General features: G+C 34.7%; 2 protein-coding genes across 5 annotated transcripts in view; both read left to right on the top strand.

The window, feature by feature from the left end:
- Nucleotides 1-26,810, top strand: part of LOC129953995 (discoidin domain-containing receptor 2-like) — a 226,297-nt gene that overhangs the window by 62,764 nt on the left and 136,723 nt on the right. For all 4 annotated transcript variants that reach the window (XM_056067575.1, XM_056067574.1, XM_056067576.1 and 1 more), the window contains 2 exons: nucleotides 15,835-16,066; nucleotides 16,196-16,343. In XM_056067575.1, coding sequence (XP_055923550.1) covers nucleotides 15,835-16,066; nucleotides 16,196-16,343 — 380 coding nt within the window. The remainder of the gene's footprint in view (nucleotides 1-15,834; nucleotides 16,067-16,195; nucleotides 16,344-26,810) is intronic.
- LOC129953996 (lysosomal alpha-mannosidase-like) overlaps nucleotides 8,678-26,810 on the top strand; it is a 424,309-nt gene continuing 406,176 nt past the window's right edge. The window contains exon 1 of the mRNA XM_056067579.1: nucleotides 8,678-8,688. The gene's annotated coding sequence lies outside the window, so the exon portion shown is untranslated. The remainder of the gene's footprint in view (nucleotides 8,689-26,810) is intronic.

Below are 26,810 nucleotides of genomic sequence, written 5' to 3'. Positions count from 1 at the left end.
TTAAGACTAGTTTTTTATCATTCGTATGATTTTTTAGCGTAAGGTATTTTTGTTAGCAATACGCAAAAGCTTTAAAATTTAATTTATTAATCTGTCGAGTTTCCTTAACTACCAATAACAAATTTCTAACTTCTGTAACTCGGTTTATCAAAAAATTATAACTCAATTGAGTTCCGAACCCGAACGGACCTAACACTAACTACTAATGCCTTTCAGTCCTAAGATCTATTTTAACTTTAATTCAATTTCATTTATTTTTGTATTCATTAGAAAATTTAAAAAACTAATATCAATATTCCTTTTATTTGTACTTTAAAACTACTTAACATTAGGTCCTTTAATAAAACTTAAAACGAACTTAAACTACCTATTCTACCTTTAAACTACTCAAAACTAGAAAAACCACAGCAGCAAATCTAACTATCTAAATTTTTTTTTTTCATATTTTGATATTTTTTTTTTATTATTTTTTTTTATTCCATGTTTTTGAAAGTTTTTTTATTTTTTTATTTTGTATCTATTTCTTTTTGTGCCACCATGCCTATTCTACTTTGAACTAAACCCTAAAACTATAAAGCAAGTATGTAAGCCGGCCAAGACTTAAAACCCCATCCCGACTACCCACTATCAAGTGCCGATTGAAGCCACCAAAACTGGTTCTCCTGCTTCACCCTATCAGTTCGGTCCCGTACGGACACAGCAATACTGAACCGAAGCAGCTCTGCTCCGCCTTGTGCCATGACGTCCCGATTGTATGGGTGTCGCTTATCCACGGTTCTTCGTCTGACGTGGTAGATTAGCAGAACTGCCAATCTATCCTGTATCAGACAGCATATTTCTAAAAAGAGGAATGCCTCTGGTGGAATGAAGCCGCTCAATCGTGCACTTTCAAAATACTCGTCGTTCGGATAGAACGCCCCGAAAATTAAATTGTTGATCGAAGACATAGCTCTTGCAATGTGACCTCGAACGAGTTTTATCACGAAATTGTCAATTCTGTTGATTCGAGCCCCGTTGTATAATACCTCGTTGGAATAGTAATGCACATAAGAAGATTCAGCTGTTCGATATAAGCCGGTCAAGCGTCGTAAACAAACAGATTCCTTAAAACGCAATAGTAAATTTACGCCGAGTTCTAATTCAATAATAGAAAGTGAAGAAATGCATTACTTCTAAATATTTTAAACTTTCAAACATAAACCGAGTGTTATTAGATACAGTGTTTAATTAATTTTAAGACTTCGTGAATTAAGAGTAGCTTTACGGCAAAACTGCTTTTTAGATTATATTTATTTGCATGCATGATTGCAACTTAAGCATTAATTTCATTTGACATGTTAATTTAAATTAATGTCAATCGAAAAATTGATCCAGAAACTGTAAAAACCCAAATTTGATATACCTAAATGCGTGGCTCTTAAATTTGAAAAAAAAGCTAGAAAAATATGATCCTATATCATTGTAGTTATATAATGCTCTTCCCAACTCTTTTCTAGAACTATCATATATCACTTTCTCAAGTTTTGTTACCTACATGTTACATAGTGCGTTGCTTCATATGAAATAAATTCAGAATTTATATACATAGGAAAAACACCTACACAAAGTTTAAGTTATATTCTTCTATATTATCTTTTTTTTCTGAAATACAATAAAAAAATATATGACATCTTCGTTTGTGTATATGAATGCAAAACCATTCATGGCTGAGCTCTTCATTTCCCATTTGTTCAGAAAAAATTTGAACCGCTATAAAATTATTCTTCCAATAAGAAGAAAATATGACCTAGTTTTTCTTTATCACAATATCCTGAGGGTACAATTTAAAAAAAAAAAAAAAAACAGAAAAATAAGACTAAACGTAAAGGATTAAACCGCATCCCTTAGTAATACATGTGTGGTATATCCAATGCTGTGCGCAGTGCATTTATGCTATACATTACCAGTGGATACTTCAAAAAGCTCCATTGCATCGCTGAAGTAGGTGCTGCTCCTACTCATATACGTTTATAAAATGCGGTACCAAAAAATACCTACTGAATGCATGAATCTTCTATAAAGTGAACGGGAAAAATGAAAATAAACTCAGATTTTATTTATGTCATGAGTTTTCAAAAATTTGCATTTGCAATTTATGAGAAAACCAAACGGAAACTATTTTACTCGTCAATGTCTTTCTTTGTCCTATCATGCGATCGTATATATTGTAGATGGTTGTTTTTCGAAATATTTTTTGTTATTTTCTTTTTCAATTTAATATTTCAATGTTTTATATAACAATTTGCATTTCTTAACTATGATATTTATGTGCACATTGATATGTGCCGAGAAGGATTATTTGAAATGTATACTCTCAAACATGTGCCATTTTCAAGCGACAATAATTTATGTTGAATTATATTATTTTTTTGCTAGTTCTGTAAATTTTCCATAAGAGCAATAAATGCTTCTGTATCTTTGACATAAAGTATTACACTGTTAATAGATATTCGCTAAGGAACAACTTTCTTTATTGTGATTTATGTTTATTTTAATATTTCTTTTTTAATGGAAAGAAGAATATTGAGTTTTAGAATTATTTTTGAGTTTTAGGGGCTTTAGATCTCGGGTTGGTAAAATGGAGTACTAACAAGTTGTAAGCTATTTTGTAGCACGACGGAAACAATTCTGACTCAAAATTCTGTCATTTTACATTAATTAAAAACATGTATCAGTTGTTTGAGCGGACAATTATTTTATAATTTTTGTGTTGATAATCCAACTTTTTTCGAAATGAAAATTCTGTTTTCGCGTTTTATTTGATTTCTCTTAAGACAGGTGGTATTTTAAATTATCCTTTTTGGAATCATAATTTACTTCAATAATAATACAAACATCAAAACCAGGTGATTTGGCTTTATTTGCCCTCTGTTTCTTAAAAACATTCAAATCAGAGTAATAATAATAATAAAATACATCCAGGCTCCGATTTTTGATAATTGAAAGTCAAAATAATCGAATTTGATCTATTAAAGGTGATAGAGAAATTAATAGCTTAAAAGCTGTTACAAAAAAATGTACAGTCGTTTTCCAACAAATATGTCCTTTCTGAATAGAGATACCAGACGGTTACGTATTGTAAGAAATAACTTTCACTTCGATTATTTTACGAAAAAAAATCATTTTTTCCAAAATAATTGTATGCAAAGAAGAAAACGTTTTTGACATTTGGTAAAATTTTGTGAAAAATTCGAAATGACAATTTTCTTTACAAAAATAAAAAACCTAAAAATCCTTACTAAAAGATGATATCAATTGAATTTTGACTCAAACAACTTTAAAAAAATTAAAAATATTGGCTTCAAACAAAATTAATCTGATAGAAAATATGAATTCCGACATTCAGCATTTTTTTTTTTATAAAAATGCAACAGTTAGTTCATAATTAAAATATACAAAAAATAGTACGCAAAATTGGTAAACAATGATATTCGATTCTTGATATCTCTTAATTAAATGAAAACATTGACTTCAAAATGATTTTATTCTGCGCTGAATTTTGAAGTTAACCTTAACCTTGTTCTTAGAAAAATCCAATCTGTATTTGTTTTAACTTTAATAACAGTATTTAGACTTAGATGAAAAGAATTTGACGTCAATATAATTTTTAATTCGAATCAAAATAAATTTCTACCAATTTTCAGTATATTTTTTTTTTTTGAAGCTTTTAATTTTTTAAACAAAAGGTCACTTCAATTTTTCTCAAAATTTTACCGAAGGCTTATATATTGTTTAATATAGTTTGAAGCCAATATTGGAGTCGAACATGAATTTTCATCCTATTATTATGAGAAAATTTGATAGGTCTTTAATTTTCGCAAAAAAAGAAACTTTCGAATTGGTTTTCTTAAAAATGATTACTTTTTGCCAGGTTATAACTTTTTTGCTAAAACAAATGATGATTATTGTGCTGGAGGTGTAGGTTGTTTTGTTAAGGAAAATTATGAATGTGTATCAACTGTGTTAGATTTTGTGAGCGCTGATATTTTAAAACTTACTTTTAAATTAGATAAAAGAGATTTTGTTTTGCTTTGCATTTACAGATTGCATAAATATAGTTTAACGGAGTTTATGTATGAATTTTCTAAGCTCTTGTATGCCGAAAAAGCAAAAAATTTATTAATATTGGGAGATTTAAATATCCTCATTTTGGAAGATTCTGATGCTGTTTCTGCTTATTTGTCCTTACTTGCAGCCCATGGTTTGGCTTCTTTTATAACCGAACCAACAAGACCGGTTTCCGGAACATGTTTAGACCACATATATGGTCGTTTTTCCAATTGCTCTTTTGACACAATTGAAAAAGGCGTATTCAATTTAGGTATAACTGATCATGCCATGACTGGTCTTTTGATGAGTTCCCCTGGTAGCATTGAACCAATATCTACTGATAAATGTTTTGAAGTTACTAAAATTGACTATTTAAAATTGAAAAGCAAGCTTTGTTTTGAAGAGTGGCAATCGGTTTACTTGGAAAGTGATGCTTCGAAAGCTTTTGATACTTTTTTCGATATTCTTAAAAATTATATTGTCCAATCCAGTGTTACCTTCAAAATAAGGAGTAAACAAAAAAAACTTAAGCCTTGGATAAACAACTATATTTTAAATAAAATTCATCTGAAAAATAAACTAAGAACTAAATGTATCAAACATCCGCTAAACCGAAATTTAATGAAGCGTTATAAAGATATGTTCTCTCAACTTAGAAAAGAAGTTCCATTGTGTAGAGACAGATACTATGAAAATCAATTTGAGCAAGCTAAAGGTGTTATTAAAAAGGAATGGAAATTAGTAAACAGTATTCTTAATAAACCAAATTCTAACAAAAAGGATTTTAACATAGAAATTGATGAAGATGAAATGTCTATTAATAAGACTTTAGCTATTGCTGATAAATCCATTGATTACTTTGCCAATGTTTCAGTTTCCTTGCAATCTTCTTTTTGTCCCACCTGTGCAATCTGTAGCTCTTCCAGTATTTGTGGTGATCCTTTGAACCAAAACACATTTTTTTTCGAACCTATAACTGCATTTGAACTTTTGAGAAGTATTGGTTCGCTCAAAAATTCGAAGACTTGTGGAGCTGATGGTATCTCAAGCAATATGCTTAAAACTATAGCTTGTTACTTAGTTGATGTTTTGGCTTATTTATTTAACCAAAGCATCTTTTCAGGAAAATTTCCGGATGCGTTGAAGTGTGCTTAATTGATTTCTTAAATAAAAACAACTTCTTTAGTTCCCTGCAATTTGGGTTTCAGAAAGGTAAATGCACGGAAGACGCTCTTCTAAAATTTTGCTCCGAGATTTTCTTTAACCTAGATAGTAAAAAGTGTTCAGCTGGCTTGTTTGTCGATATCACTAAAGCTTTTAACATGGTTGATCATGATATCATGTTGTCTAAATTGGAAAATGCTGGTATTCGAAGCTTTATGAGAGATTGGTTTGGATCCTACCTTGTTAATAGATCATTACGAGTAAAAATTAACAATACTAGAAGTGGCTTCAAATTTCTTAATATTGGAGTCCCACAAGGCTCTGTGCTTGGTCCAATATTGTTCTTAATTTACATTAACTCTTTATTTAAATTACTATTCAAGTCGAAAATTACCGCTTTTGCAGATGATGTTGGTTGTGCCTATGGTGCTGATAGTCCCCTTGATCTTGTTGCAGATATAAATTGGGATTTGAATCTTTTTAGGTCGTGGTTTGCTGAACATAAATTATTAATAAGCTCTAAGACGAAAATTATGTTTTTCAGCCTTTCTTCTCAGAATGTTTTCGAACCGGAAATCTTTTTTCATGAGCCCGAGTGCAAAAAGTTTAAACTACATACACATAGTTGCTCTTGCTCTTCTGAAACAAGCACGATCACTTACTGTGACCACCTATTTTGTAGTGATCTTTGTTTTCAAATTGAAAAAGTGGATGTTTTTCAATATCTAGGACTGCTAATCGACTCAAAGATGACCTTTAGTAATCAAACTGAGAATTTGCAAAAATATTTTCGTACTACACTCAGGCACTTCTTCTTTCTCCAAAAAGTTTGCTCACCCGACCTTCTTAAAAAAATGTATTATGGGTTTTTCCACTCTAAACTACAATATGGAATTGCCTGTTGGGGCGGAACGCACTTTTCCAAAGTTAAACCAATTCTTACTCTCCAAAAGTATGTTATTAGAATAATAAGCAGAAAACGACGACTGCATCACAGTTTTCCATTATTTGTGAGACTAAAAATTCTTCCAATTCGTCACCTCTATTGTTTCAAAGTCCTAAAAACTTTTTTTTTGCGCTCAGGAAATCTAAATTTTAGAATTTTAGACAGTCATAACCTACGAAACAACTTGCAATATCTTGTATCTATTCCTAACTTCCGGACTACTACTTTTCGAAATTTTTATACTGTTGCTTCTTCTAGATTATTTAATAAACTACCTTGTATGTTAAGGTCACTTATTTTACCAAATCTCTTTATGAAACATCTTAAGAGTTGGTTGTTTGAATCTGATTTCGGTGATTTGGAAAAAATTATGTTTTTATAAACTTAATGTTTTTTGTATTTTCGTTTTAATTTCTGGTGAATTTTTGGGAATTGGTTTTCTAATTTGTTGAAATTTTTGTATCTAGTCGTTCTTTTTGTAATTCCTTAATTAAGATTTTCTGGACTTTGCTTTTATTTTTTTAATTGTGATTCTCTTTGATTTATTTTCCAATTGTACATATTTATATTTATACTTGAAGTTTAAAATTAAGGGTCACCCCACCCAATTTATTTATTTGATTTTTTGTTAATTACCGAAGTGGCATTTAATACTGTTTTATTTTCTAACAATAATGCCACTACTTATTTCAAAATTTTTATTTATATTTTAGTCTTATTGAACTTGATGTATCTAAACTAATTATAAGAAATAAATGAATTTTTAAACCTAAAAACCTAAACCTAGGTAGCTATCGTCAATGATCACGTAGATTCTAACTCCATCAACGTTCCGAAATCGAATTTAAACGCTTCAAAAACGTCCAAGTTAGAATTAATTAAAAAGATCCAGGCTAATCATCAGGCACTTTTGAACAGCACGATTGGACACTACCTATCTACCCCGTTACGACAAACTTTCTCCAAGAAACCAGACCAGCCTACACCACCGTTGCAAGAAACATCCGATCAGCATACAAGGGGAAGTGATACTTTTTCTCGAGACCAAGATCTGGCAAATCTCCTTACTATATTAAATCGCAACAATGTGCAGGAGCTGCCGAATTTCTCAGGTGATAATAAAAGAGAGTGGCCTTACTTTGAAGAGGTTTTTAAATGTAAAACGATCGAGGGGCGATATAGCTCTAAAGAAAATGTTGCACGTTTGCGTAAGGCATTAAAGGGAGAGGCCTATCAACTTGTAAGCGACCGTCTCAAATACTCATCTGATGCTGATGCGACAATGGATTCACTTCGCACCATATTTGGTCGCTATGACGTCTTGGTTCACGACTTGACTTCGGATTTATTAAATCTCCCGAAGCTCACTTCGAAGTGTGATCCCAAGATTCGTTTAAGGGCAGTAAAGCTCAACGGATTTGTCGCAGATGTCAAAGCGATGAACAGAAAAGAAGACCTTACAAATGGATATGTTCTCACTAACCAAGCTTCTAGGTTAGGTGCAGGGCTTTACCAAGAATCGCAAAATAGAAAATTAGTATTGTCAAGAGTTAATTTTGAACATTTGCTGAGTTTATGACGGAAAGGGTTCTCGATTTACCTCCTGATCTGATGAAAACTGGTGAAACTTCAGATCAGAAAAAATCACAGTCAGCTGTTATCACGAAATCTTCTCGAGTCCTTTTATATCAACCTGTTTCTTCATCTGCGTCAACCAGTCCATGTTGTAAGTGCCACAAACAACATTCTTTGCTTCAGTGCGAAGAGTTTTTAGCTTTGTCCCCAGATCAGAGGCAGAAATTCGGTAAGGAGAACTTTGTCTGTTTCACATGCCTGGACCCATCTAAACACCAGTGGAAAGCATGTGGGAAAAAAAGATCGTGTGGTACTGAGACGGTTGCAACCGACGTCACTACCCGCTGCTGCACATGACATCAAGTGGCAGCAACTTCGAATTAAATTCAGCTGCAGTTCCGTTCAATCCACAACCGCATTTCTACTCATCTAATGTTGGAACCGATGTCTCAATCATGTTCAAGATAGTCCCAATCAGGATTTATGGTGTGTCTCGGGGTGTCTCGGATTGAAGATTCTATACGTACTTCTTTGTCTGTGTCTGGCATTAAGAGTCGTAAGCGGTATGTTTTAGAGAATGTTTACACCATCAAGGATCTAGGACTTGCTAGTCAGTCTATTTATGGTACCCGTTTACAAAGCAATTATCCCCATCTTCGAGGTCTCCCACTTTCTGATCTAGTGGATGCTCGTCCAAAAATTTGCTTGGATCAAGTAAAATTCTTACTAGGCCATGGTCAGCGTCATGGCAAGGATGAAGAACCTCACGCATTAAAGACTCTCTTAGGCTGGATCGTGTACGGCAAATCAGTTCCATCGATGAATATGTCTAGTTTGAATCCGGTTTCGAAACCATCTATGAACCTCATGTTCCACCATGCTATTAGGGAGGAAGTTGACCTTCACGATCTTGTTCAACTCCATTTCACCACCGAGGAGTTTGGTGTCATGCCTCCAAAGGGTGACTTGCGAAGTCGAGAAGTCAGTCGTTCCTTCGATATAATGAACGGTCATTTAAATTGGTAGACCGACAATATGAGATGGCCTTTTGTGGGACTCTGATGACGTAAAACTGCCTGACAGTTACGATATGGCTTTTAAACGACTTATTGGGTTGGAGAAGTCCTTAAGGAAGAAGCCTCATCTACTGGAATGGCAAAACAATTATGTTCGTGATTTGATCTCTAAGGGTTATGCTAGAATAGCCTAGAAGGAAGACCTGGAGAAGGATTTGCCTCGAGTTTGGTACGCGCCAACCCTTATAATTGTAAATTCAAATAAGTTTCCACCAAAACCCAGATGTGTGGCAGATGTGGCTGCAAAAGTCAATGGTATATCGTTAAATACTCACTTGATGAAGGGCCCAGACAACCTAGTCCCATTAAATGCTGGACTTTTCAAATTCAGGGAACGGCAAGTAGCTGTAAACGCCGATGTGCGTGAGATGTTCCACAGAATCCGAATCAAGTCTGAAGACCAGCAGTGCCAAGGCATTCTATGGCGGGAAGGAGACACCTCTAGGCAACCGACTGTTTACATCATGGAGGTCATGATGTTTGGCCCTAGATGTTCTCCAACATGCGCGCAGTATGTTAAAAATCACCATGCCAACCTTTTTAAACTTGAGTGCCCAGAAGCCGTGGATGGATTGGATGGATGGATGGATGACTAAACGCACGTACGTCGATGACTATTTTAATAGCCATAACTCAGTTGAATACGCTTTTCTATTACGAGAGATGCTATTCGTATTTGCCACACTATGAATTTTGATCTCGTAGGCATACAATCAAATAGCCGTGGCCTTTTGGACCAGATGCCGAAGGGTTATGTCAGTTCTAAGTTGGTAAGCATTGATCCTAACGAAAGCGATAGTTTGGTTTCTAAAGTTCTAGGTATGTTTTGGCATCAATCCTTTGATCACTTCTCATACAAACTTTCGGATGAGGAGACAATGAAAGAAATGTTAGTCGAGGATGCTGTTATTTCAAAACGACAGATGCTTAAGACCATAATGAAGATTTTCGATCCTCTGGGTATTGTGTCATTGTTCTTCATCCGTGGACGGATTATACTTTAAGAAGTATGGAGAGAAAGGTATGATTGGGACGAGTCAGTGTCACCTCATTTGCGAAGCTTTTGGTTGAGCTTTATAAATGATCTAAAGCAAGGCGCCACAGTGGCCTACTTTCGTTTTGCTCGCAATGATGATGTTAGAGTTGCACAGGTCATGGCGAAGGCCAAAGTTGCACCTGTAAAACAATTATCGATACCTCGTTTGGAGTTACAGGCTGCTGTGCTGGGTGTTCGATTGGCAGCCACCATTTAGGAGTCACATACTATTAGATTCGAAGACTGTGCTTGCATGGATCAACTGCACCAGTAAATTACCCTCCTTCGTTGCATCTCGAGTAGGTGAAATTCTAGAGTCTACTTCTTCGCGTCAGTGGTTTCATATCGGCTCTAAAGATAACGTGGCCGATGATGGCACAAAACGATTCAAGGCATCAATGGGAGATCAAAATACAAGATGGTTCCAAGGTCCTTATTTCCTAAAACTCTCACTCAAGGAATGGCCCATCACACCTTGCATAACTGCGTCCAATTCTGTGAGAAATAATAGTAAAGCCGCCTTATTATCGCTCCACGTTTATAATCGAAAAAGTTACTATGGTGCTCATAATTTGTTATACGCCAGATTTCAAGCCAGATGGTCTTCCTCCGTCAGAGTCATTGCATTTTTGCTACGGTTCAAACGCATCCTTCAGAGAAAGAAAACCGATAGAGAAGGTTTTGTTACGCATAGTGAGTTTCGTCAAGCCGAAGACTGGTTATTTAGGAAGATCCAAGAAGAGTCTTTCTCGAGTGATATCACTTTTCTTAGGTCAAGTGTTAAGGTCAGCTCGTCGAGCTCTATCCTGAGTTTATCGCCGTTTCTTGACAAGGATGGTACATTACGACTTAGTTCGAGGGCTTAAAAGGCAAATTCTTCGTATTCGCCCTGAAATCCAGCAATACTACCCAGCAGACATCCACTGGTCAACTTGTTCATCGATTATCATCATCAAAAGAACTGTCCTATGGGAACTGCCACTGTTATTTCTGACATTCGTGAAAGCGCCTGGATAATCAGCATTCGAGGAGCCATTGAGAGAGTGCGAAAGGCAAGTTTTATGTGCAAACGTCTCAGCGCAAGAGCGGTTGTGCTGTTAATGGTGCAGCTTTCCAAAGCTCGCTTAGCGTTTGACTCCAGAACTTTTACTCATATTGGAGTAGATTGTTTCTTTGTTGGTAAAATTTGGTCGAGGTACTGTAAAACGCTACGGTATGATTTTCACCTGCCTTACATTCAGAGCAGTGCAGATAGAGTTGTTGAACGACCTAAGTTTGGACCAATGTACTGCGGTTTCATTTCCTTATTAACCGAGTTGTCACCAGATGTTTCTATAGTGATAAGGTCTTAACTTTGTGGGTACAAAAAATTTGAAATGGAAGTCTCTCTCTGTGAATATTCGTCAAGGCAGGAGGGTGTTTTATGGCGCTTTATCCCGGCCTATTCTCCATGGATGGGAGGGGCTTGGCAAGTCTTATCCAGTCTATCGAAAGGAGCATCGATTTCGTCCTTAAAGGTCTCGTTCCTAGAGAAGAAGTTTAGCGGAACGCCCTCATGGAGGCTCAGGGCCAGATAAACCGACGCCCTCTAACACACATTCCGGTTGATCCTGAAGACCCGAAACCTCTTACTCCGAACTCTATGCTCTTCGTGGAAGATGATCGAGACGTTACGGCCCCTGGAATATTCTCGGAAGAAGCTTTTTGCAGCAAACTTTATAGTTGCCGATGCCAACACTTGATGGCTTAGCTAATAAGGCGCTGATACCGCGAATATCTGCCTGTTATCACCAGACGGTCAAAGTGGTTTAAAGACACGAAACCGGTTCAGATGGGGACATCGTAATCGTAATCGAACCCAACGAAATACGTTCAGTCTGGCATTTAGGTCGTGTCATTGAGATTTATCCGGGACCAGATGGAGTTGCACGAATGGCTGACGTGAAACTATCTAACGGAGTTATAAAATCTAAGCGTTCTATTGGGCGACTCGCTGTGTTGGACTTGGAGTCTTCATCCTAGGACCTAGTTCTCAGACGGGCACCGGAATGTCATCGAGTTTTATTTTTAAAAATATAATTTTCGAATGGCAACATTCTAATTTGTCATGTCAAGTATAATTGTCTCCCTTTCGAACGAAAGAGAAAAACAATTATAAACACTGGGCGCGCATGTTCTCTTCTCGACGAAATTTTAAGATTATAATTAAAAGAAAGACGAATTTTTGGTTTAGTTGCTAATAGCAAGTTTAAAATTGAAGTTAAAATCTTAAATTAAAATTGTAAGTTTTGTATTTTTTGTTAAGAAATATTTCTAATATTATATATTTTTCTTTAAAAAATAAAATCGAACCAAATAAAATAGATTTGAGTTGTTCTCGATATTTATTCTTGGCCAGAGTTTTTTGTGCTTGCATCAACAATATGTAATTCATTCATTCGTTCGTAAAATATTCGATGTGTATTAGTTGATTTTTTTCCGAATAAATATCCTTTGCAATATTCCTGGTTGCTCCAATTTAAACCTAGAATTAAATTTAAAAAATGCAGACTTAATTAATTTTTCAATCATTTATGTAATGTCAACTGAAGTCTAGATTTTAGGGACCTTGAAGCGTCGACAAAATGTAAACATTTTCTATTCGAAAAATCAGTCCATGGTGTAGACACTTCTTTTGAATCTGCCTTGTTAAAACGGCTCCAACCAAGTCATCAACTTCACTTATGTCATTTGCTGCCAGTACCCCATTATCTATAAATAGCGCGATGATAACAATTCTGCTATCTTTACGAGGCACGAACAAACATGGTTCAGCGGCGTACGTTTAAAAGTTATAATATTGGAGAAGTTAAGACATTGTCAGGTTCCAATTTCTTGAAGCTTGTTTGAGACCGTTTTTTTTCAGCTTGCCCACTCTTCCTGATCTGTCATCATATCCCACTGGCTGTTGCATATACATTTCCTCTTCTAAAGTTCCATTCAAGAGCGGTTTTGACATCGTATTGTTATACTAAAAGACGTCTACATGCAGCTATAGCTATAATTGCCCGTATTGAAGTGAACTCGGCAACTGGGCTAAATATTTCGTTAAAGTCAATTCCTTCTTTTTGACAAAAACCATTGATAACTAGCCTAACTTTGTATCGCTCGATATTATTTTTTGCAGAAAGTTTCACTTTATATATCCACTTCCATGCTATAGGCTTTCTATCTGCAAGGCACTTCACTAAATCCCATGTCTTGTTCAAACGATGAGCTTCCATTTCTTCATCCAGCAATCTCCCCTGCACTCTCCTTGTTCACTTCAAGATTTAAAGCTGTCTTCTCCTTAAACACAATGTCACGATAAAGCTGTACTTTATTAGATTCTGGTACCCAAACACGATATCCTTTGCTGGTATCTGGATAACCAACAAAGACTCCTGACAAAGCCTTTTCATCCTATTTTTGTCTCTTCTCTTTGCGCATATGAATGAAAACATCGCTAAAAAAATTCTCAAGTTACTAATACTGGGAGTTTCCTTATCCCACAGCTCATATGGACTCTTGTTTTTGATGGGACAGGGTACGAAACGATACAGTAAATAAACTGCGGTATTGACAGCTTTGGAAAGTTGTTAGCGTGTAACATAGTTCTTGCTATTCCGAAAATAAACCGCATGTCCCTCTCATCACATTTATTTTTTTGAGGACTATACATAACCAACGTCTGTTGTGTTATTCCACGTTTTGCCAACAGATCTTCAACTTGTTTATTAAAGAACTCCAATCCGTTGTCTGATCTAAGTACCCTAATATTTTTATTGAAAAAAGACTAAACTTTATTAAGATATTTTTCAATCAAAGATGGAACATCACTTTTTCTTTGGCAAAATAAACTTTTCTATAGCTTGACTAATCATCTTTAAATAATAAAAAATAGCTTGATCGTCCTTATGACTTTGTTTGCATGGGTCCGAAGAGATCTTTATACATCGAGAACACCGGTCTCTGGTGCTCTCGACTGACTTTCGTGAAATGGAGAACAGTGCATTTTACCAATAGCACACGCATCGCAAAAAAAATTTGGATTGTCAATAAAATGCACCTTTTTCAGTTGTCCTATGCACAAATGACCTAGTTTGTTATGCCACACTTCAAGAGATTCGGTTTTTGACATAAATTGACCACGGCACTTCATTGTCTATTCTAAATAGCATTTTATATTGACGGCGACATCTGATTCCAATCGCGAATGCTTTGCAATCTTTTAAAACTTCGCATAGTTTGCTGTCAGAATTTAACGATGAATTTATCTAGAGCACTTACCGAACCGGAACACAAAATTCTTTTGTAAAGCTTTTTTTAATCCACTTTTGATAATTGAATGGTTTTATATTTATTTCACCTTTGCCATGTGCTCTTATCTGTGTCTCATTTCCAACTGTTATCATCACCGGTGTCTTCAAATTTCCATAAGAACTGAACCATTTTCTGCTAATACACATATGTTCATTCGCTCGCGAATCCAAGGCTCAATCGCCCACTTTCACAGCATCTCCAATATTAATTGTCTCGCAAACAAATGCGTCACAACTACTAACATTACTCTTGGTACTTTCACGATTGGCAAAATTAAGCTGATTTGTATTGTTTCTGCGCTTTGGACAACTATGCTTCCCATGGCCATATTGCTTGCATAAGAAACATTTAGCTTTTTGTTTCTGAGAGCTTATTTCTATTGTTATCAGATTGACTGCATTTTTACTCGTTTTTCATGTACAAAGCAACACCGGAACTTGAACTTTAGACATCACGTGTACCCATACGATTTTCTTCCAAATCGTATGGGTACATTTAATTTCTTATATTTTCGCAATCCGGCTATCTCTTACGAATCTGAAATACTTATTTAATTTCTCGCAAAGCAACGAATCATCTGCAATTAATATTCAAGCTTAAAGACTTGAGGTCAAGAAATTTATTAGATCTTTTAATAAAAAAATAATCATTCAAGGGACTTTTTTGGCTTTCAGGATAGAAAAGAAAGTTAAAGTATTTATTTCAAAAAGAGTTCAGGTTAAAACTTTAACAATATATAAAAGAATGCAGTTCTTTGTGTTTAGTTCTAATAAATGTGTTCAGAAAGTATAAATGTAATTGAAGTGAATAATGTACATTCAACAAGAAGTATCAAATTGCCTCTGTTTAAACAACATTCTTGCTTTTCTTGGGTATTTTCAAATGCCGTAACCTTTTTCGGTCACAAGAATATGTTTTCGTACCTAAAAAAGGTAACTGACAAAATTTTCTATTCTTTTTTTGTTAGCGTCTGGTAACTCTATGCAGAGACGACATATTTGGAAAAAATGACTATCACATTTTTTTGTGACAGCTTTTTAGGTATCAATCACCTCAAATTCGATTATTTTGACTATTATTTATCACCAATCACCTTAGCCGATTCCACCCGGCTAGATTCCAAATGGCTATAGTAGCTTATAGATAGTCAAAATATAATTCTTAATTTAATTTCTTGTACATTTTCTAGTTTATATTTTTCTACGTTCCTCTCTTTTGTTTAATCAGTAATTTAATGTAAAATTAACCCTATATTTTATGTCACCGATTCTTAAGAACCATTTAGATAAGATTAAATAAATATATTTTTGCGTAAATGGCTTCTCTCCTTTTCTCATTTAAAATTAAAAATGGAAAATCTGAGAGTTATTTAATTTCATTCAGTAGAAATAAACAGCTTCCGGTGTTAACTCTTAATTTTTTTAGTAATATTTGCAACTAGGGGAAATGAAAAATGTTCCAATAGGAACGCAAGTTTCAAAAATACTGAAATCATGCTTTACTTCATATAAAGTGTTTCTTATTTCTCTTATGGAATCCGAAAATCATTAACTCAGACTTATTTTGTCTGTCACAAATTATAATTTCTTTGCTTTCATTAATTTCAGGCTGAAAATCGACAACAATGGCGGAGCATGGTGTCCGAAACACATGGTTTCGCGTGGCCTTAAAGAGTATCTACAAATCGATCTTCTTCAAGTTCACGTGATTACATCTATTCGCACCCAGGGAAGATTTGGCAAGGGTCAAGGACAAGAATACACCGAGGCTTATGTATTGGAATATTGGCGTCCTGGGTTCACAAATTGGATTCGTTGGAAGAACATTCAAGGCAAAGAGGTAAAAATGACAACGGGGCATCAATGGAATCCTTATGATTCTATTGTGCGGGAAAGTTATATCTTCTTGTACATAATTTTGTATATACTAGCTCTATTGTAAATGATTATATTGTTTTGTGTTTTCTAGATACTGCCAGGCAACATCAATACATACAGCGAAGTAGAAAATGTTCTACAGCCAATTATTTTTGCCTCGAAAATTCGCATTTATCCTTATAGTCAGTACGATAGAACGGTGTGTCTGAGAGCTGAAGTTCTCGGATGTCCTTGGGAAGGTAAGATATTGTGGATACTGTGTTTGTCCAAATTCGAGTTATATTATATAAAATGTATCGAATTAAGGATTCTTCACTCAAAAGCAGTTAAATCGTTAGTCTTTTCTGTGGCGCTATTATGTGAAACAGTCCGTTTTCTTTCTGAATGTGGTTTGGCTGGGTATTGATAAATCTTTATGAAAACACACTCTGAGTCTCAAGTATTATTGTATATTTAATAAATCCACCATCATTAACTGTGTCAGGTATCTATTTTTTTATTGGTTAAGTGAACCATTGGTTGCGAATCCATAGATGTATAGAAGATGAATAGCCATAAACTAGACTAAAGTTATTGGGTCGGTATATTGAGACTTTAAAGACTTAATCAGCTTTGAATTAGTATAAAAAAGCTTTAAATTTGAGCTTTCTAAGTATTTAAAATCAATTATTGTTTTTCTTATACATATGTTAACTATTGATTCAATCGCTTAACCCCAAAATTAAATTCAAAAAAGCAACAGACAAAAAACATATCAAGGATAACCAACCCTTGCATCATTTTTTGAAACAAATCATAGAAAACAAAACAAGAGAAATTACAATTGCAATTTACTTAGTGACATGCAATAGGTTTCATTCATTTTATGCTGCTTGTGGCACAGATAACATTTTAATTTACGTAAGTATTATTTTATGTTTATTTTCGAAAGTATTATTTTATGTTTATTTTCGTAATTGTATCTTCCTTCTAATTTGTCTAGCTTACTCAGCCTGTGCGATGAAAGGTTGGTGAGACGGACGTAACTCGCGCCATCTTACCACAAACGAATAACTGAAAATCGATGGGTCCGTTTTGAAAATTTGTGTACCTATATAAAAGATACCAAAAATAAAACTTACTTTTATAACAGCATTGAATCAATTTGCCTCCGATTTTTAAAATTTAAATCTTCTCAAATTTATAAGAATCTTATTTCTAAAATTATATTTTCACGAGAATTCAATAGCTAAAACTTATCAAAGCTTCTGTGAATATTCTATTATTACAAAATACATTTTTACGATTGCTTTATATTGCCTCAACCTGTATAGCTAAAAAAAACTTAAAGTGTTTTATGATATGATTCGATGAAATTTTCGTTATACAGCTTTCATAATAGGTTAAAAAAAAGTAAAGGCCACTTCAACAAACAAAATTCATTTGACTTAAATTCGACTAGATTAAGTTGCTATGATTTGAATTCGACAAAAGGAAATCATTTAAAAACAGAACGAGATTCACTCTAAGGAATAAGATTTGTATGTAAGGTGGGGACTTGCAGCCACTACTTTTTAGTAACGGAAACGGGGCAAAACTTTTGAAATTATTTTTTAGCACGACAAATGACTTCCCCATACCATTTCTAGTAAAACAATATTATTTCAAAAACGTTTATTTTTGCATCAACACAATGCAAATAACAAACACTAAAATATTTTAAAATCATTTTATTAAAATGAACAGAACAAACAAAAACATACACAAATTATAACAATCATCAGAAATGTTTATTTATTGATGTGATACACATATATTCAACTCAATACGGACACAGAATGTTCAAGGTACTGTGTTCATATTTGTTGTTTTTTTTTTGTATGTAATCAACAAAAATTTTGCCTTTGCAGCATAAAAAAAACGCTACTTAACAAGCAACGGAAATGTATTTGATTGAATACCTTGAAAACTCAAATGAAAATGTTATCACTTGTTTTTTTTAGGCAAAAAATGGTTGTATTTAGATGGTTACAAGTTTTATAGATTCATAATAGCCTAGAAGGTCGTGTTGTGGTACTTAGTGCAGTTAGTTTTCATCGAACCGTTGAACTTGCGCAAGTAACAACAAAACAAAATTTTACAAAATAGTATAACGTTTGTTGACCCATAAACTTGGCCCAAATAAGTAATAAAAATAAATTGGGTATCACAACAGTCCGTTGAGAATTGGGGCCTAGTGACTTACAACTCTCCACCATTCACGTGTGCAAGTTCTGTTGTCCGAACTGCTAATTTGAGAAAGCACTTTTTCTTGACTTGAATACAACTTAAACTAATTTAAACTATCTATAAACTTCTTAAGACTAGAACAACCACAACAGCAAATCTAATATCTAACTTTTTTGAATTTTCACATTTTTTGTACTTTTTTTTCTTTTTCCATGTTTTTTATTAAATTTTGTTTTGTATACATTTTATTTTTTTTGGTCCACCATGACTTACTTACTTACTTAAGGTGGCGCTACATTCCTTTGTGAACTAGCGCCTCACCCAACAAACTTCTCCATCTAGCTCGGTCCCTATAGCTAGATGTCTCCAATTTCCCGCTCCAAGTTGGGGGTGGTCACCTTCCACTTGTGCGCGCCACCCGATCCGCGGTGTTCCTCTACTGCGCTGTCCTGTCAGTGTGGATTCTAAGACTTTCCCGGCCAGAGCATTGATTTCCATGCGCTCTACGTGACCCAGCCATCTTAGTCGTTGGACTTTTACCCTTCTGGCTAAGTCTACGTCGCTGTACAGAACTTTTCTCTCGAAGCGACCCAAGGTGCTTTCATCCGCTTTTGTCATAGTCCATGCTTCTGCACCGTATAGCAGGACGGAGATGATAAGGGTCTTATATAGCAACACTTTGGTCCCTCGAGAGAGGACTTTACCACTCAATTGCATTCTTAGTCCAAAGAAACAGCGGTTAGCAAGAGTTATTCTGCTTTTGATCTCAGCGCTGGTGTTGTTTTCTGCGTTTTAAACGGAGCCTAGGTAGACGAAGTAATTGACACCTCAAAGTTACGTCTGTCGATGGTGACGTTTTGACCAAGACGTCGGTGTTGTATGTCATTTCATGACGACGGCAAGTACTTTGTTTTGAACTCGTTAACCGTTAAACCCATTTTTGCCGCCTCTGCCTCAATACTCACAAAAGCCCCATTGACATCATGCTGAGTTCTTCCGATTATGTCAATGTCATCAGCATATGCCAGTAATTGGACAGACTTTTGAAAGATAGTGCCTCTAGTGTTGACGTGTGAGCTCTGCACTATTCTTTCAAACGATGTTAAAAAAATCACATGACAGCGCATAACCTTGTCTAAAACCTTTTTTGACGTCGAAAGGTTCTGTTAAGTTGTTTCCAACCTTTATGGAGCAGCGTGAATTCTCCATGGTCATCCTGCACAAATGGACGAGTTTGGCAGGGATTCCAGAACTAGACATGGCTCTATACAGCTCGTCCCTGTATATGCTGTCATATGTAGCCTTGAAATCGATGAAAAGATGGTAGGTGTCGATTTGGTGTTCTTGGGTTTTTTCCAGGATCTGCCGTAATGTGAATATTTGATCAATTGTGGACTTTCCTGGTCTAAAACCACACTGATAAGGACCTATCAGGGCAAACAATAACGAGGTTCCATTGATCGGGCATGCTTTCTTCCGACCATATCTTACAGATAAGTTGGTGCATGCTCCTAACCAACTTATCTCCAGCTGCTTTAAAGAGCTCGGCATTCAAGCCATCCGCTCCAGCGGCTTTATTAGACTTCAGCTTAGATATGGCAATCTTTACTTCGTCTAAGTCGGGAGGACGGGATTGTTGGCTTTCGTCGTCTATGTGGAATGGATCATCCTGCCTAACAGCGAAATCCAGTTCGTCGTCGCCGTTAAACCTTTTAAACCTCTCAACATCTTCTACCGCACGGTTCTCATGCCCTCTCTTTTTCCTTCTGAGAAGTCGGCGTTCCTCTCGCCTCTTCTGCTCATAGAGCTCATGAGCAGCTCTTGTCCTTTTAAGCAGCGCCGCTTTGCGTGCCTGTTGTTTGCCTGCATTTGCCTGCCGACATTCCTCATCAAACCAGGGATTTCTTGTTGCTGGCTGTTTGAAACCCAGCACATCAGAGACGGCTTCTCTGATTGCATCTTGGCAATGTTGCCATTGGTTTTCGATACATTGTGTTGGCGGCAGAGAACGTCGAGAGAGGTTTTTTGTAACTCGGTCGGAAAAATATTTGGCGATCTCTGGCGATTGTAGCCGTTCGACGTTGTGCCTTCTCCCAACACCTCCCTGTTTTGCCTTGGGTCTGAAAATCCGAAGGCTACCTTGGCTACAACGAGGTAGTGGTCCAAGTCGATGTTAGCTCCTCGGAAAGTTCGTATATCCATAATGCTGGAAGCGTGTCTGGCGTCGATCGCAATATGGTCAATCTAGTTGACGGTAGATTGATCTATAGAAGTCCAAGTTCCTTTGTGGATGTTGAGGTGTGGAAAACGCGTACTGGCTACCATGACGTTTCGCCCCGCAGCAAAATCTATGAGCCTGAATCCGTTGTCGGAAGTGTTGATGTGCAGGCTGTTCTTCCCGATTATTCCACCAAAGATGTCTTCCCTTCCTGGCTTGGCATTAAAATCGCCCAGGACTATTTTAATATCGTAGCTAGGGCACTGCTCATATGTTTTGTCTAGAAGCTCGAAGAACATATCTTTGGTGTTGTCGTCTTTCCCCTCTGTATGGGCGTGTGCACATATCAGGCTAATGTTGCCGAATTTAGCCTTAATGCGTATGGTCATGAGGCGCTCATTGATGCGTCTATAGCTCAAGACTTCTTGCCTAAGTCTGGCTCCAATGACGAAGCCGCATCCAAATAAGCGCTGTTGGTTTTCGTGGTAGTAGTCACCATTGTAAATATCGCAGTTTTTCATCCTCTTTTTGCCCGGCCCATTTCATCACATTTCCTGGATGGCGGTGATATCTGCATTATAGTGGTCTAGGACCTCCGCTAATTCTTCGGCCACACGTGGTCTGTTAAGGGACCTAACATTCCACGTGCATATCCGAAGTTCGTTGTCCTGTATTCGTTTGCGTTGGTTGTCAACAGTAAATCCGTCCGTATCCGAGGCTTGTTGGGAATTTTTAGCACGCTCATCTAACCAGACTTTTCGTCAGTTTTAAGACAAAGATTTGTTCAATTGAGTTTACCAAAATATCGTTGACTTATACAAAAAATTTCTACGATTCCATGTAGAAATTGAAACTATTAAAAGTGAAGGGGTACACGGAGAGAATTGAAAAATCACTAATTGCTAAATTTTAGGTTGCAATTTACGAAAACCCTTTTTTTAGTAAATCAAGACGATTTTATTAAAAAATGAATGAGAAAGTTGTAATTCAGCATTCAAATCTTCGTAAAATACAAAATTTTATAATTTGGTAATTATTATCAAAAGTTATAATTCGAGCTTGTTGAAATCAAAGTAAATTGCAACTTTTGAGTCGCAATCTACTACTTTAGGGGAATAATTTAATTTGACTACTCATTAATCTTGTTTTGGGAAATGTATGCGGTGATTTAAGCATTCTCAATTCTCAAATCAATAAAATATAATCACAATATAAATATTGAAGCTGCAATATTGTAATTTACGAAATACCTATTTGCTGATTTAAGAAAAAATCTAAATAGTAGATTACAATTCTTTTAGTCTTAATCTAGTCTTTTCAGGGTAATAATTTAAAAATATTTATATGGTGATTTGCATGCACTCAATCCAATTTTTTATTATGTTTTTTTTGTTACTTCGCTTACTATCTACAATACAAATACAATACGCTCTTCGCGCCAACCGTCGCGTCGTGGAGACGTGGAGCCACATTTTTTGTTTGTGCATGCCAAAGTGCTATGCGTATTTATGCATTTACATTACATAGCTACATAGATTTTTGATTCTCTCGATGGAAGAATTGCAGAATATTTCTCAATACCAATATTTGCTTTGTCTATTTGATGATATTTTATATTATATAAATATCATGGGCTCTTGTTGAGTTTGACAAGGTGGGACAAGGGGGGACGGGGGTCTATGGTAACGTGACTTTCGCCATTCTTTAAAACATTTTTTATTAGTATTTCGTTTGACTATTTTTTTATTTTGCTGCTGCAGCTGGCAGTTACCCGTTGATATTTATTTTCCTTCGATGACGTCGTTCTCGGTCGCAAGTACCGCTTATCACGACACTATGAAAAAGGGTGTGGCCTGCGCACGTGTATGTTGATGGTCTGATTTCGATACGATCGTCAACGTCGTCGATGATGAGGATGCGCAACGTTAATGTGGTTGTTGTTGCGCTCGTGCCCAAAAATCTGCTGGACGAAGAATAATTTCTTGTTAGCGCCGCCGTTGCTCTGCACATATGGTTGATGTGCAATAGAATTTTCACTTAGTGATGATGTTTTTGGGTGTACCGCTCCCGAATTGCATTGTAGTGTATATACACACATATAATCTTAGCATTTTCAGCTATGTATGTGGCTGGCTTTGCACTGGGCTTCTGAGTTGAAATTCCTGAAATTCCATATCATTCGATTCATTCGTAAACAGTCGCGCGTGCGTTAATATATTGTTTTTGTCAAGTGGTGTAAAAATAAAAATTTCAACAAAAAGGAAATTAATTGTTCATTTAACTATTTTTGATATCCGGCCTTGCATAGGTAAGTAAAATAAAGTGACAAGTAATTAATGTTTATTAGTATTTTTTGATGTTTCATTCAAGACAGCGCTTAAAAAAAAATATAATAACTTTATTCAACCACAAAGCCTTTCACAAAATTAGCAAAAGTATTTAATAATTTTCCCTTTTGTTACAAATACCTAGTAATTGAAAACCATTGTGCGTCTTTCGAATTTATCAAAACGTTATAAAGTTTTGAACTTAAATTTTATTTCTTTTTTAGGAAATTTTTAAAAAAATTTTAAAATGACGTCAAATGCTGGGTCAAGTGACCAGCCAGATATAAATGAACTGGCAACTGACAATTTTAACCAAAACACAAAAAATGTGTATGTAAGTAAATAATTGAAAACAATGTTCCACCTACATATGTATGTATATACATATATATAGGTACATATATTTGTTTTTATAAAAGAAAATCAGGCTATGTCGTTTTTCTTGGGTTTTTTCATCATTTCGAATTTGATGTCGACTTCAATATCTTGGTTGGAAAACAATTTTATTTGGTTATTCACCACAAAGGACAAACTGAGAAATGATAAGAATTAATTTAAAATTTCTCCTTACGTTTTAGAATAATTTAATATTAATATCCCCGAGAAAACAGACATAGAAACCTACAAAAATAAACATAAAGCTAATGTTGCTTTAAATAGTCATGCATATCAAAAGTGGCATAAGTAAATATTTTCTTTTATAACTGTTCATGGTCCAACGGTCACCCAAATCAATATTACTGACCTAGGTATAATCCAATCTTATTAGTAAAATCGAACAATTTTTGGACTTTTTTTTTCAGCTTTTAATATCACAGATTTGGAATCCTTAAGGTTACTGAATGAAAGTGATTTGATAACACTATTTCCAACAGATGTGGGCAACCGGGCCAAATTGCGTTCTAAAATAGAAGATTGGCGAAACAGTGTAAATATGTAATATAATAAAACTGTAATGTAAATAATAAAACTATCATGTAAATAATAAAACTTGGAGTAAAAAAAATAATAAAAATAGTATAATATATTTTAATTTTAAGTTTCTAAATTTGTATTTTTAGAAATAAGTTAAAAACAATAAAAAATAAAGAATTCTTTCAAATGCGTCGTTCTTTTATATATTATTGATTTTTTAAATTATTATTCTCTAGTACAAACAAAATACAATGGTACGGAAATGAAAAATAAGTAAAGGTGTGGATTTTCTTATTGCATTACTACTGACAGAAATTATTTTCAGTTTTCTTCATAAAGATAAAGATAAGAGTTTTCGTTCACAACTAAGAAGAGTAAAACCACTCAATTTTTTAACTACCATTAAACTTCAAAAGATAAGACTACACTCTTGAATTCAAAAATAAATATGATATATTTGTGAATTAAGAACGATAGTTTTTAAATTTATAAGAAATATTCTTAAATTGCGACGAAAATGCTGAAAAAAATAAGCAAATTGATATTCAAAAGTTGCAATTACGAATATATTCATTGCAATTTGTAACAAAAACTTATAATTCGACGCGCGATCAACTAAAAAAATATCCCTGAGAATACGAAAACCAATAAGTCTATGTTGTAAATCATAATGAAGATTGTTGATTTTGCAAAAAATTGTTCTTGAATCTCTACATGATTCCTTGAAAATAGAAAGCAAATTAATCTTTAAAAGCTACAAATTGCTGCAGAAACTGTTTAAAATTACGACTCAAAAGTTGCAATTTGAAGATATCTAAGTATCAAAACTGTGACTGTCATTTGCAAACTGCAGAATAACTTGTTTCAAATTACGACTCAAAAGTTGCAATTTAAAGATAACTAAGTATCAAAACTGTGACTGTCATTTTCAAACTGCAGAATAACCTGTTTCAAATTACAACTCAAAAGTTGCAATTTAAAAAAAAGAAGTAGCAAAACATTAGTTGTCATTTGCAAACTAATGTATATTGTCGCAGTCTAAGAAAACAAGGGTTGAAATTTGCCACTTGTGTGTGTAGGTATTTAAAAAAACGAATCATAATCTACAAGAAAACAATTTCAATCCACAAACTCCTGCTGAAATTCACGATTAAAATTAACATTAAATTGATACAAATTAATATCAAATTGCAATTCGCTGTTTGAAATATTTGTTTTCCTCGGTCGAATTATTGCTACTCAAATGTACTGAAATATGATTTTTGAGTGTCAATATCTTCATTTTGCTCATTTTATGAAATTGCAAACAAAAAGTAGCAATTTACTTATTTCGAAGCCAAGGTCCAAAACTGGATTCATTTTTCGTGATTTGTAGCTTATTTTTCTTGATCTGATCTAAGAATTCTTTCCGTGTAAATACCCACCAATAAACTTAACAAAAACTTGTTTTATTCCAATACAATACAAATTTTACTTAAGTTGGCTCATATAAAAAGCTTTAGGAGATATGATATGAAAGGAAAACTATTGTTTTTATTTAATTCTTTGCTAAACATTTTTAGGGAATAAACCATTGGCAGATGTTAAAATTCTAACAATTTTTGGACGAAATGCACAAAATATCTACAAGAATATTTGTCCGCATTCAGTTGAGATGGAGTGATAGTTTCCCAAAATCGAGTGTAATTAAATCGAAATCGATTGAAAATCGATTGGTACTGCTCTCAGGGTTCCATCTTTCGATTGATTTCTAATAAATATTTTAATACTCAAAAGTGAATTGAATTCAAAAACTAGTTAAAGTTTTTTTCGGTTTTCCTTTGAAACGAAGATAAGTTATACCTTCTTTTATATTACCAGTTTGAAAATTTCTACATTAACATTCTAAACACCATCTGTGAATAACTGTTCATGTTTTGTGTTACTTCCCATGGTCGTGCAAAATATCAATCCATCGATCAAGTTTGCTTGTCCATTTAATTAACTATATTCAAAATTTCACACATAACCAGATTGAGTAGATATGAATCCAAAAGAAAGATTAAACTGGCCCAAGACCAACTGCTCTGCATTTTATTTGAGCAAAGAACACATCAGAGGTATAACCAGTATTCCCAGACAATAGGCGCGCACAAATAGGTTATCTATCCGCTCATGGATGCGACACACATTTTATAATTGATACATCGCATTACAATTATAATATTTATCCTGGAAAATGACAGATGAATAAACCGCTATTGTTATGCGAGCGCCCATCATTCATTATTCCCCTTTTAAATCAATTTAAATAGAAACCATGCATGCACCTTGTATACGAACAATATATGAACAAACCTTCATCCCCAGTGAATGTATACAAAATAGGGTTGACGGTAAGCCAAACAATGCCGAAAAAAGGGGTTCACAAAAACTGAACCATACCACTCTGATGGAAGAATAACATTCTCTAATAAAAGAACTAAAATATGTTTAATCGCATTAAAATTTTACAGCTTTGAACATTAGAGTTCTCTCTTTTTTTAGACGACAGTCTCCTCTCATCCCAGCATATCAGATCTGAGCCCGGCCTTTGTGTCACGCATTCTCTATATGTACACAATAATAACAAAAATTCAACTGGAATGCGTAAGCTTGTTGTCAATTCAATACCAGTAGTATACAATCCATATGAAGTATCTAGGAATTGCTTTTGATTTTCAAGTACTCCTTGTGTTTCATGGCTGATGATCAATCTATATACATAAATATAGATAGAATAAGCAAGGTAGCCCTAGATAGTGTTGATGGCTGGATTGTTTGTTTGAAGTAAATGCTTCTGGGATTCCTGCATGAATTCGACTACATTCGTCATTCAAGTGACGAGTTTTTATTGTATTTAGTTTTTGCATTTTTACAGCTAACATGATATTTTAGCAAAGCAAAGGGTAGGTTTGTATATCAGATTAAAACAGTCAAATTAAATTGAAAATAGGAACTTTTTTCATGAGTTTAAAGATTAAAGCTGTTGCTGACAAAAATTTTACTTGAAAATAATT

This window comes from Eupeodes corollae, chromosome 1 (assembly GCF_945859685.1).
Source record: "Eupeodes corollae chromosome 1, idEupCoro1.1, whole genome shotgun sequence".
In the NCBI taxonomy this organism is placed as follows: Eukaryota; Metazoa; Arthropoda; class Insecta; order Diptera; family Syrphidae; genus Eupeodes; species Eupeodes corollae.
Note: the sequence above shows the minus strand (reverse complement) of the source record. Positions and strands in the feature narration are given on the sequence as shown.